The following is a 12,870-nucleotide window of genomic DNA, read 5'->3' as shown; positions in this document are numbered from 1 at the left end:
CAGTTATAGGTTGTGATGAACTTTATTATGCTGCGGAAACCGACTTTGGACATTGTGACACCCCGGTCTGTCGGGGCGTTACAGACATAGTTGGCCATCTAGCCGAAAGGAGATTTGCCTTCTTTATCCCCTTGATGTGTTATGACAATTTGTCATGTTCAAAATTAATGTTAAACTTGGTGAACCATGGGCTGACCGAGCTTCTTCTTAAATTGACTAGCTATCCATTTGTGTCTTTAGATGATTGCCTCCATTTCGTCTTTAGATTTGGCTTGAACTTGTGATTAATGGTTATGGATGGTTCGGTTTTGCAATTTAGCAGTCATGAGATTCTGGCATAATTTTCAAAAGAGCTCTTCTTTTTACAAACAAAATTGAGATCTTTCTTTTTTGTCCACATCAACTTCTTAAGAAGACTCATCCTTCTTTCTCTTTTTCTTCCGAGAAGCAAAGCTACTTGGTCCAATCTCTATTGACATTCTCTTTGTTCTGTAGAAGAGACCAAATTAAATTGAGTTATTTATGAGACACAATCAAAAGGATGATTGTAACCAAAAAAAATAAAAAATAGAGAGAGAGGAAATGTACATAGTACATACCTTTCTGATAGCTCTTCAGATTCTTTGGCATCACAATGAGAACCTGTACTTAAATCAGATGCAAATCCAGTTAAAGTTTCGGTAGGAGATAACAATAGAACCAACAAAAAAGAAAAGAAAAGAGAACAACCTTTACAGTATCCTTCATCAATCTCTTCATCTGACTCTGAACCAGAACTTGACTTAAGCATCCAAAAGTCAGGTTCTTCGGAATCACTACTATCTTCCTTATCGCATCTTGGTTTGGTCACTTGTGTTTTCTCGGTCCTTCCACCTGATTCAGCTCCTCTTTCCACTTGCTCTATCAAATTTACCAACATCAAAATGATTAAAAAGGAGCAAGACATCAGATTCATTACAAAAATGTCAATGAATTATCATGAGTGGAAACCAATTTACTGAACCTAATTTGTGAAGAAATCTTCTCCCATTAACGTGTTTCCAGATATGTTCCTCGCTCTTGTTCACAGTGTCCCCAGTAAGCTTGCACACAAGTTTAGAGCTGCGAACATAGCCAAAAAGCAAGAAGAAAAGCTTATAACTTGTCATCAATTCCAATGCTGAGAACATAGCCAAAACCAGAAGAAAGCTTTGAACTTTAACCATTTTGGATGCTGAGAACAAAGCCAAAAGGCTCAAAATCAAAAAGAAAGATTATAACTTTTAACTATTTTCAATGCAACTCAAACTGACTAAATACAACAGAAATTAACAACCAATGCTCCTCAGTGATCTAAAGAACAAAACTATAAAAACAGAGAGAAACATCATAAACAACTAAACAGATTCACCTTCTACTTCTTTTACATATCAAAAGTTAATAACCAATGATTTGTTTGAATTGCAATTCGTACAAATTTGTCAATTTGATAACTACTGAAACCTGAAATTAGTAGAATTGGTGAATGATTTTTAATCTTTACACTCTTATGAACCCTAACCCCAACAACAAAAATCTCTAAAAATTTGATTTTTTTCCCCAGAAAACATAAAAATTTGAGAAATTTTTTTTTGTGACTAACCGAGAAAATGGGCATGGGGAGAACATGTTGAGAGGAGACTTTCCCAGAGACAAAGCGTGATCGATGAGTCCTACACGACACCGTTTCTTTAGAGCGTATGATTCTTCGTCTCCGGCTAAAACCTCGTGACCCGTCTCGACGCATCTGAGCCGTCCGTTCCCAAGATCAACGAACGTCGGTGAACCAAACAGATTCTTCCCTTCTTCAGTCTTCTCTTGCATCATCGTTCTCCGATTCACCGTAAGCTTAAGCTAGCATAAACTTGACTCTATAGTTCGTGTTGTGGACATAAAACCATAACCGAACCCAATTGTATTAAACCAAAACTATACCGAATACATTGAACCCAACAAAACCAAAAGAAAAAAAAACAATTTTATTTTGTTCGTTTAAATATTACAAAATAAGTTAAAATAAAATAAAAATTGTTATACTGAAAAACAAATCTTTAAAATCTTGTTTGTTTTGTATAAAATTAAAATAGTATACAATTGAGAGAATCAATTAAACCAAAACCAAATTTAGTGTAACCGGTATAGAATGAATAAACCGAAATCCGATTTCATACTCTCGTACTCGTACTCAAACATGTCTTGGATTGACGACCAATCATGAGATCTTTGGACATTGCCCATGGTACTCTATGACGTTCCAAGATCAAAGAAGTCGAACTTTTCGCCGACTGATAATCCAAGACTATAACTCGACCACCTCCTAAGTCTAGCCTCAAATCTTTGTCGCAACATTTCTCTATGAGTTCATACAAATGCTTTAGATTCTCGACCTTCACTTCGTTGACGCTCTTCACCTTTTTCCATGACAAAAAATATTTAGATAAGCCAAAATAGTCTTTTACTTTAGTGAAATTTTATAACTATATTATATGATCCTTTATGTTACCTGCAAATTCTTGAACATGAAGAATTCCACATTGATCACATCAGCTAATATCTACAATAAGAAAACAACGATTCTAAACGTTAATGATAGAATAGAAAACATTGTTATTTAGATCTATTTAACTTATCGTAATTCCTTTCTAACTAATAAGAACAAGAGCAATCATTTGATCACAAAGCCACAAACCTCAGAAATAATGACAATTTGATCACCGGCTTTTTTGGGCTCATTGTTGTTGTTGTTGTTGTTGTTATATGCGAGTTTATGCATAGCGTTGGAACTTTTGATGTGTTGTTTACTGAGAGGCACAAAGGCAAAACCAGCGAATATGTAATAACTTGAGTTGTTATCAACTAGCCGTTGCACCTTCATAGAGTAGATTGACCACAAATCATCCGTTAATTTAGACTAAAATGTGATCAAATGATTCAGTGATTCACAAATAATATATATGACTTACTGGCTTTAGAGTGATACTGAAATCATGCATTTTTCCCTCTCTTAAGACTTTAAGTAAGATTTTTTCACCTGATTGCTTCATAGAAACCAAATCATCCAACGTTATCCTTTTTTCTATGTTTGGCAAAACAACTGCAGCAAATATAAATCTCAGCAGTTACACCAAAACCTGCTTACAGAGAAATATAAGTATCGATTGTATTACCTATACCATCATTTTCTATAGCAACACCATCGATTGCAAGAATAATGTCATCTTTTTTAAGAATATTGAGGGCATCCGAATGTTGATAAATGTTGTTTATAAGAACCCCTGTCATTTTAGAACCCATCTTATAATACATACGAATATATGCATCCTCCATAGGTTGGTATGATAGCTTCAGCGAGCAGAAACCAACGTAGTGACCTGTTTTTTCCATACCGGTTATGAAATGTTTAACTACCGGAGCTGGGAATAAGTACCTGTTTTGGTGAAAAGTACGTAGCCACAAAAAGTTGTCAGTTAAACTTTTGATTCCATTTGCTAGAAAAAAAAATGCACAAAATCATCCGAAATAACTTGCCCTATACAATTCGAATGTTTACTATGTTGAAACGCTACACCACTACAAGAAAACAGGCATTTTGGGACTACCATTTGTGACTGATTAAATAGTCGCAAATATTTGCGACGATTTTGTGATTGTTTTACTACTGATTAACGACTACGGGAAAAATGGAAGGAAAAGCGTCGCTTATTAACGACTAAACAAAACAGACGCAAATTCGTCTCAATTTAGCGACTGAATACGTATTCTTTTGTGACTGAAATTATTTCGTCACAAAAAAGATACATTTTGTGACCACTTTGCAACTGCCTATCTGGTCCGTAAGAGTCGTCGCAAATTAGTCGCAATATGGCGACAATTTGCAACAATGTTTTCGAGTATCATTTAGTCGCAAAGTAGTAGCGGCATGTCGGCAAAAAACGTTGAGAATGTAAAAGGTAGATTTACCCAACTTTTGGGACTCCATGAAAAACAGTCGCAAAAGAGTCGCTCCATGTCGGCAAAAAACGTGATCAATGTGGCTTAGTGTACTGATATTTTGTGACTCTTTCTGAATTAGTCACAAAAGAGTCGCTCCATGTCGGCAAAAAAACGTGATCAATGTGGGTTAGTGTACTGATATTTTGTGACTCTTTCTGAATTAGTCGCAAAAGAGTGGCAAAATATCTCCTATATATATGCAACCACACTTCTTCCCTAATTCACATCGACATCAAAGAAAAAAAAACGAGAGAAGAAGGAAAGAACAAAGAAAAAAAAAGATTAAAAAAAAAAAAAGAAAGAAAAAAAAACAATGTGGAACAATCAATCAAGAGCATGGATGTACAACCGGATCGATCCATTCACTAATCATATCTCATTGGATTATTCGGCGGGTGTGGAAGAGTTCATCGCTTTTGCTAGTAGCCATGCACAAAATAGCAGAGGTAGGTTTTACTGCCCTTGTGTAGTATGTGGGAATTTGAAGTCGTTGAAAGCTGTCTCATCTAGTCATTTGCTAAGTAGAGGATTTACGCCTAACTATTATGTATGGTATGAACATGGTGAAGATTATGATGTTGTTGGGGAAGGAACTAGTAGTCATTATGCTAATAATACAGATTATGCTAGTGCTATTGAACCAATAGGATTTGATGGGGAAAATGTATATGTTGGGGAGAATGTATATGCTGGGGTGGTGAATGATGAATTTCATGGTTCTGTACCATATAACGAGTATCATGAACATGAAAGTGGAAATGATCATGTTCATGAACAACCCACCCAAGAAGCAAAACGGTTTTATGATATGCTAGCTGCTGCAAACACTCCATTGTATGATGGATGTCGGGAAGGGCAGTCGCAGTTATCGTTGGCAGCTCGGTTCATGAACAATAAGGTTGACTACAATTTGTCTGAAAATTGTATGGATTCATGGACATGACTGTTTACGGAGTATTTACCAGAGGGTAATCAGGCAACCGGTTCATACTATGAGACGGAGACTTTGATGCGAAAGCTAGGATTACCGTGTCGTACATATGATGTATGTATAGATAACTGTATGCTCTTTTGGAAAGATGATGAGAAGTTGGAGCATTGCAAGTTCTGCGGCAAACCAAGGTATAAGGCTAGTGAAGGAAGAAGAAGAATACCGTTCAGTAAGATGTGGTATTTACCCATTGCGGAAAGGCTGAAGAGAATGTACCAATCTGAGAAGACTGCAGCTTTTATGAGATGGCACGCTGAGCACAGCTCTGAGGAGGGATTAATGTGTCATCCTTCAGATGCGGCTGGGTGGAAGAATTTTCAGCAATTGCATCCCTCATTTGCAGCAGAACCGCGCAATGTTTATCTTGGGTTATGTACAGATGGTTTCAATCCTTTTGGGATGTCGAAACACCATTCGTTATGGCCAGTGATATTGACTCCATACAACTTGCCTCCTGGGATGTGCATGAACACGGAGTATTTGTTTCTGACGATTTTGAATTCAGGACCGAATCATCCACGAGCTAGTCTTGACGTTTTTCTCCAACCATTGGTCGATGAGTTAACAGAGTTATGGTATAATGGAGTGGAGGCATATGATGTGTCCTTAGATCAAAATTTCAACCTGAAAGCTGTCCTTTTGTGGACTATCAGCGATTTCCCAGCATATGGCATGTTGTCAGGATGGACAACACACGGAAGATTAGCTTGCCCAATTTGTATGGACGATACAAATGCATTTCAATTGCCAGCTGGTAGGAAGACATGTTGGTTTGATTGCCACAAGAGATTTCTTCCTGCTAATCATCCAATGCGAAAGGATAAAAAACACTTTCTCAAAGGTAAACACGCAGTGAACGACTATCCACCGCAAGATTTGACGGATGAACAGGTCTTACATGAGCGCATAAGAAATGCCGAGCCGCCAAAGACTTCTGACTGTGGAGGAAATGGGCATGAAAATAAAGTGGATGGCTATGGAAGTTGGCATAATTGGCACAAAGAAAGCATCTTGTGGAAGCTCCCGTATTGGACCGATCTTAACTTACGACATAATCTTGATGTCATGCATATTGAGAAGAATATTCTCGATAATCTCATGTACACTGTTATGAATGTGAAAGACAGATCAAAAGACAATGTGAGGTCCCGCTTGGATGTTGCAAGATTTTGTGATTGAAGTCAATTATTTTGTGATCGAAGTCAGTACCCGTACCGGATATATTCACTCAAGTCGGTCGTCCTAGTGGCCAAATTACAGAGTTTTGGCTATCTGACAAAGATCATAAATGCGCACATGCATATGTTTTGCGGAATTGTGACTACTTTCGTCCCCTTGAGAGGTATATATTTCTGATTTATTTTTATAGCGATTTATCTTCAATATATCTTATGGATTAATTGTCTTATATATGTTGGAAAAATAGTGTGTTAGACGCTCAAATACGGAATGAATATCCGGAACTCACCGATGATCAAGTCACATCGAAAAGAGATGAAGATTTTAGCGATTGGGTTCGCCAATATGTAAGTATATGTAAATAAATTATTATAAAACAAATATTTTACTGAATGGGTTCAATTCACTTATTTATAACTTTTTTTGTTATGTAGGTGTATACAATGAGCCATGTTCAAAGTTTTCCTCCTTGGGTTCATGAAGTGGTTGAAGGTCCAGAAAACAAAGTCAAGTCGTGGCCCATGTATTTTACAAGAGGTTACATGTTTCACACGCGGGAACACGGGCAGACCAAAAAGATAATGAATTATGGGATATGTGTCCGAGGCCAAAATTATTCTGAAACATCTATAGAGGATGATTTTTATGGGACCGTGGAAAACATAATCGACTAACACCTGAATTAGCCACTACTCTACGACGTTTTTCCCACTCTTGATATTTTTGTATCTCAAATATCATATTTGAGATGTATTTTCATCCTTAGTTATACATTTATCCTTGTATTTGCTTGAATCTATTCACTAATACTTTTTCAAGGCTTAAATTTCAATGTTTACAATACAAACATGCATATGTTCCAAACCTATCTTAACTAATACATGTTACCAATGGTATAATGTGTAGATCTTTACATAAATGTAAATATTGTGTTTTAAAACCTAAGCTTTACTAACTCTTCCTATTGTATATTCTTTTTACTACTAAGATGAGTGATTTATGCTGCAAATCAGATCATAATGTGTGAAAATCAAACTTTTGGGTTGCTACTATTCTCAAATAGTCACAAAAGAGTAACAATTTGAGACTACTTTGCCACTAGTTTCTGATGACTTAGCGACTAACACCTGAATTAGCCACTACTCTACGACGTTTTTCCCACTCTTGATATTTTTGTATCTCAAATATCATATTTGAGATGTATTTTCATCCTTAGTTATACATTTATCCTTGTATTTGCTTGAATCTATTCACTAATACTTTTTCAAGGTTTAAATTTCAATGTTTACAATACAAACATGCATATGTTCCAAACCTATCTTAACTAATACATGTTACCAATGGTATAATGTGTAGATCTTTACATAAATGTAAATATTGTGTTTTAAAACCTAAGCTTTACTAATTCTTCCTATTGTATATACTTTTTACTACTAAGATGAGTGATTTATGCTGCAAATCAGATCATAATGTGTGAAAATCAAACTTTTGGGTTGCTACTATTCTCAAATAGTCACAAAAGAGTAACAATTTGAGACTACTTTGTCACTAGTTTCTGATGACTTAGCGACTAACACCTGAATTAGCCACTACTCTACGACGTTTTCCCACTCTTGATATTTTTGTATCTCATATATCATATTTGAGATGTATTTTCATCCTTAGTTATACATTTATCCTTGTATTTGCTTAAATCTATTCACTAATACTTTTTCAAGGTTTAAATTTCAATGTTTACAATACAAACATGCATATGTTCCAAACCTATCTTAACTAATACATGTTACCAATGGTATAATGTGTAGATCTTTACATAAATGTAAATATTGTGTTTTAAAACCTAAGCTTTACTAACTCTTCCTATTGTATATACTTTTTACTACTAAGATGAGTGATTTATTCTGCAAATCAGATCATAATGTGTGAAAATCAAACTTTTGGGTTGCTACTATTCTCAAATAGTCACAAAAGAGTAACAATTTGAGACTACTTTGCCACTAGTTTCCGATGACTTAGCGACTAACACCTGAATTAACCACTACTCTACGACGTTTTTCCCACTCTTGATATTTTTGTATCTCAAATATCATATTTGAGATGTATTTTCATCCTTAGTTATACATTTATCCTTGTATTTGCTTGAATCTATTCACTAATACTTTTTCAAGGTTTAAATTTCAATGTTTACAATACAAACATGCATATGTTCCAAAACTATCTTAACTAATACATGTTACCAATGGTATAATGTGTAGATCTTTACATAAATGTAAATATTGTGTTTTAAAACCTAAGCTTTACTAACTCTTCCTATTGTATATACTTTTTACTACTAAGATGAGTGATTTATGCTGCAAATCAGATCATAATGTGTGAAAATCAAACTTTTGGGTTGCTACTATTCTCAAATAGTCACAAAAGAGTAACAATTTGGTATTTTGGCGGTTTATGTTCCCACCACAAATTTACTGAAATTTGAGAATCATTTAGTTTCGCGTTTTTTTTCCCCAAAGTCAATTAATCTGCGATTCATTGGCGACTACTTAGCGACTCAATTTCGTTAATAACTAAGCAAACACTTAAACAATATTCTTTTCTTCACTCTCACAAACACTTAACATCGATATTTCTTTTTCTTCGTCTTCCCTCTAGGGTTTACTCTCACAAACATTTATCAGTTCTCTCTCAAACAAATCGGAGAAATCTATCCTCAATCCTCCCCTTTCCCTAATTCTTTTTCCTTCTCTAAATCAATTTCTCCTTCTCTCTCAATCTTCAATCGATTTCTCTCAACCCTCACTTTTTCTCTCTCTCAATCGTTTTCCTCTTTCTCGATCTAATGCCTCCTAAGGGTAAGATTTCTTCCAGAGGTCGCGGTGCCAGAACAGCCACCGGTGTCCGAATCTTCACTGCTAACCCTAGATCCTCTTCTCATTCGTTGAACCCTTCTGAACCGACACACTCTGCGACTCAGTTTAGAAGCCATTCACATCAGAGCCGTCCTTCACAGTTTCCGCCGACTACAAATCCAACGCCGATAAGGAGTCCATCGCCGACTACAGATCCACCGTCGAGAAGAATTCCACCATCAAGGACAAATCCAGAGTCGAGTACACCTCCACCTCCACCGCGGAGGATACTTACCCCGCCTCCGATTCCTCAACAAGTGCCTCTACCTGTTCCTCATCCTCAACCTCAACCGGAGCATGTTCTGGAGGAAGCTAATGGCGAAGAAGAAGAAAACGAAGAGCAGCAAAACCCTAATCCAAATGTCGATTACTACCAAGAACTGTTGGATGGTTTGCTAGCTCTTCCAGGCCGAGAACATCTACCACTCCTGTCTTAGCATCCTATCCCTGGATTCGAAACGTTATGGTATAAAAACTCTCTCCTTTTGTAAGTTTAGTTTAAATTGTCTTTGCTTTAAGTCTAAACCGCTTTAAGTGTCTATAAGTGTATGTCAAAATTCAAACTCGGTTTTGCAAAAAATAGAAACTGAAACCATGAATGTGTTCACTAGTTTGCGGTAATAGTTTGCGTTTCACTAATTGGTTGTTATTTGATATTCAACAATAGTTTCAATAGGTTATTGGTTCATATTTTCAAGTAGACTTACTCAGTTAATGTAACAGGTTTAACCAGCACAAAGGAAAGCTTTCTCGAGTCATTGCTGGAATCTTAAGGAGAAAGTTTGATGGGCCTTACTACAGTTGGAAGGTTACTCCACAACGCATTCAAGAGCGATACTTCAGGACATTTGCGGTAAGTCAAATTATAGTTTTGACAATGCTTTAAACACTTAACAATATATATATATATATATATATATATATATATATATGAATTGGTCAATTTGCTAACTAAACTGTTTTGTGTTATTGTAGCGGAAGTATAATTGGGATATCGGGATTACTGAGCTCGTTAAAGAAGGTTTCTTGAAGATAGCAAAGAACAGGATGAAAAGCATTGTCAGTCAAGTTAGGAGGAGTGGTGTACAACCACCATGGATTGGTGATAAATTATGGCCTATCATGTGCGAATATTGGAACACCCCTGATGCCATTGAGAGGAGTGAGAATGCTTCACATTGCAAAAACTCGGACCGTGGAGGCCTTGGAGTGCACAAACACTTAGCTGGTCAGAAATCATATGTACAAATTCATCAAGAAATGGTAACACTACTCTTTCCATCCACTTCACCTCAAAGTTTTTCTAAAATTTCCATCATTTAATGTGTTTCACTATCATTGTAGGAGGAAGAGCTGGGGCGTCCTGTATCACTGGTCGAAGTGTTTCTTAAAACACACACTCGGTCCGATGGATCATTTGTGGATCAAAAAGCCAAACAAGTTGCTGAGACCTATGAGAAGACCATAGAAGAGAGACAAACTGAAATGGACGATGATGGTCCAGATGGTTCAGAGATTTCAACACATCGAACTCTTTTGCTTGAAGAAAGAAATGAAATCTTCCTTCAGGTAATTCGTTTATGTCTTTTGTGTGTGATTTTTCTTTGTCAATTTTGGTTTTTTAATATGAATGATGATTGATGTTGATTCTTAGATTAACAGTAATCCTGGTTTTCTTAAAATTGTTTAACTCACTATGCTTAGGAACCTAGAATATTTGATGTTGATTCTGCATTTGGTTTTCTGGTTTGTGCTGATTACTGAATGTTTATCTTTTGGTTTTCTGGTTTGTGCTGATTACGGCGCCTACAACCACTGCACAACCCATCGATGGAGGCACCACACCAGCCTCCAGTCCAGCTGCACAACCCACCGATGGAAGCACAACACCAGATGCCAATTCCCCTACCTCTAATACTTCTTCCAACTAAACTTCTAATTCCCCTTTTCTCTATGTATGAACTTGCTTTTGAATACTGTTTCTTGGATGTTTAGGATGATCTTTTTGTTTAGGATGATAAGTTTGCTTGTGTGGTACTTTAAATCATCATTCCTTTTGATTATTAGCATTTGAAATTCCGAAATTAATCAGATTTAGGATTGCTAAAACGTATTTGTGACTAAACCAATTAAAAAAATGTGATTATTTAGTGACTAAACCAATTCAAATAATGTGACTATTTAGTGACTAAACCAATTCAAATAATGTTACAATTTTGTGACTAAACCAATTCAAATAATGTGACTATTTTGTGACTAAACCAATTCACAAAGTAGTGGCACAATAGTTACTAAACACGAACTCCTTAGCGACTACAAAAACAGAGTCTTAACATAATCGCAAATAATAAACGACTAATTTGCGACTCAACTGCTACTAAACTAAAAACAGACTTTGCAACCCTTTTGGGACTAATAGGTCGTCCTTAATCAGTCGCTAAACCCAGACTCTACCGTTAATCCCAAAACGGTCGTAAACATAGGACTGTTATATATAGTCACAAAATTGTCCCTAAGTAGACTTCGTTGCGGTTTAGTCGGAAATGTACAACTACCAACTCTAGTCACATTTTCGTCGCAAATATACGACTATATAAAAGAGTCCGTAATCAGTTGCAAATAAGCGACCATGTTGTGACCAACATATTTTGCGACCGTTTTTTTGCGACCATCAGAAAGAGTCGCGAAGGAGTCGCAAAACCCTTATTTGCGACTAAAGAGCGACTATAGTAGGAGTAGCAAATGACCTGTTTTCTTGTAGTGCACCAACAACTTTGTTTCCTATGCAAACCGGACCACCACTATTTCCATGGTTAATTGCTGCATCTGTTTGTATTACCGGTAGATTAGTGGCACCATGACCATAATTTTTTGATTCGATTCTATTCACAACACCTGTTGTAGTGGAGATACTCTCACCACCTGCCATTGAATTATTGAAGGCAGATCATGAACTCATTATCCGTTTCTTTAATATGTAAACAGTTTCACTATATATACCTTCTGGATAACCAACAACAACTACTGATTCATTCCGAGAGGGCATGTCTCCAAGCTCCAAAGGATTCATATCTTCCCAAAACTCTTGGCTTTCGATCACCAAAATAGCCAAATCACATTCACGCGCGATGGCTTTAACTTCTGCTTTGTACTATTTTGGTGAGCCATGCTTTATGACTTGCACCAATATGTGATCAGCCACCACATGAGCGTTTGTAATAATCCTTTTCCCCGAAATCACAAACCCTAAATAATATCCAAAAATTGAGTCAAAAATAACGAAAAAACAACACCAATATGTGACTTAGTCACCACATGCATGAGTTTTAAGCTTTATATACACCAAAAACGAAGCTCTACTTCAAAAACAAAAGTTTAGTATATATATGCTCCAATGAAACTTCATAAAGGCTCTAATCTACGAATTCCATGCACATGCTAATATGTATGTATACATACCTGAGCCTTTGGAATGTCGTTGTGGGTTATTTTGCCAAGGATAAAAAATGTTAGGCTTGCTAGAAAAAGTGTGGATCTTCACCACCGAATCCAACACCGACTCATTAGTCGTAACCACGGAGTTTAATATAGTTTTCTCAGCATCACCAAAAGAAGAAGAAGGATTAAAACGAAATAAAGAAGCAAAATCGTTTAAAACTCCGGTGAAATTTCTGTTGGTTCGCAGTAGTCGGACAAAATTGTTCCGGCCACGAACTGACCACAACGACATTATGAGAGAATGAATTGTCAAAATATTATTATTTCATTATGCATTCTTAT

General features: G+C 36.3%; 2 protein-coding genes and 1 pseudogene across 2 annotated transcripts; 1 reads left to right on the top strand and 2 right to left on the bottom strand.

The window, feature by feature from the left end:
• Nucleotides 1–266: 266 nt before the first annotated feature.
• LOC104724418 (uncharacterized) lies at nt 267–1,929 on the bottom strand. The gene is made up of 5 exons (XM_010442905.3): nt 1,622–1,929; nt 1,004–1,101; nt 730–900; nt 600–642; nt 267–489 (listed from the first exon to the last, which is right to left on the bottom strand). Exons 1-5 carry the CDS (start codon nt 1,843–1,845, stop codon nt 408–410), a joined length of 618 nt encoding a protein of 205 aa, XP_010441207.1. The 5' UTR covers nt 1,846–1,929; the 3' UTR covers nt 267–407.
• A 254-nt stretch (nt 1,930–2,183) lies between these two features.
• Nucleotides 2,184–3,300, bottom strand: LOC104728405 (putative protease Do-like 13). The gene is made up of 5 exons (XM_087472695.1): nt 3,186–3,300; nt 2,982–3,112; nt 2,708–2,887; nt 2,522–2,572; nt 2,184–2,429 (listed from the first exon to the last, which is right to left on the bottom strand). The coding sequence occupies exons 1-5, from the start codon at nt 3,298–3,300 to the stop codon at nt 2,184–2,186; spliced, it is 723 nt and encodes a 240-aa protein (XP_087328821.1).
• Nucleotides 3,301–5,297: 1,997 nt separating this feature from the next.
• LOC147934599 (uncharacterized) lies at nt 5,298–6,181 on the top strand (annotated as a pseudogene).
• The last annotated feature ends 6,689 nt before the right edge of the window (nt 6,182–12,870 follow it).

Source organism: Camelina sativa, chromosome 11, assembly GCF_030686135.1.
Source record: "Camelina sativa cultivar CO46 ecotype springtype chromosome 11, ASM3068613v1".
In the NCBI taxonomy this organism is placed as follows: Eukaryota; Viridiplantae; Streptophyta; class Magnoliopsida; order Brassicales; family Brassicaceae; genus Camelina; species Camelina sativa.
Note: the sequence above shows the minus strand (reverse complement) of the source record. Positions and strands in the feature narration are given on the sequence as shown.

Coding starts and splice junctions, on each gene's coding strand:
- LOC104724418 (XM_010442905.3), bottom strand. CDS start 1,845: ATGATGCAAGAGAAGACTGAAGAAGGGAAGAATCTGTTTGGTTCACCG. Junction 643..729: donor TGATGAAGGATACTGTAAAG/GTTGTTCTCTTT, acceptor ATTTAAGTACAG/GTTCTCATTGTGATGCCAAA. Junction 490..599: donor TCTGAAGAGCTATCAGAAAG/GTATGTACTATG, acceptor TCTCTTCTACAG/AACAAAGAGAATGTCAATAG.
- LOC104728405 (XM_087472695.1), bottom strand. CDS start 3,300: ATGACAGGGGTTCTTATAAACAACATTTATCAACATTCGGATGCCCTC. Junction 2,888..2,981: donor TCAGTATCACTCTAAAGCCA/GTAAGTCATATA, acceptor TACTCTATGAAG/GTGCAACGGCTAGTTGATAA. Junction 2,573..2,707: donor AAATTGTCATTATTTCTGAG/GTTTGTGGCTTT, acceptor TTCTTATTGTAG/ATATTAGCTGATGTGATCAA.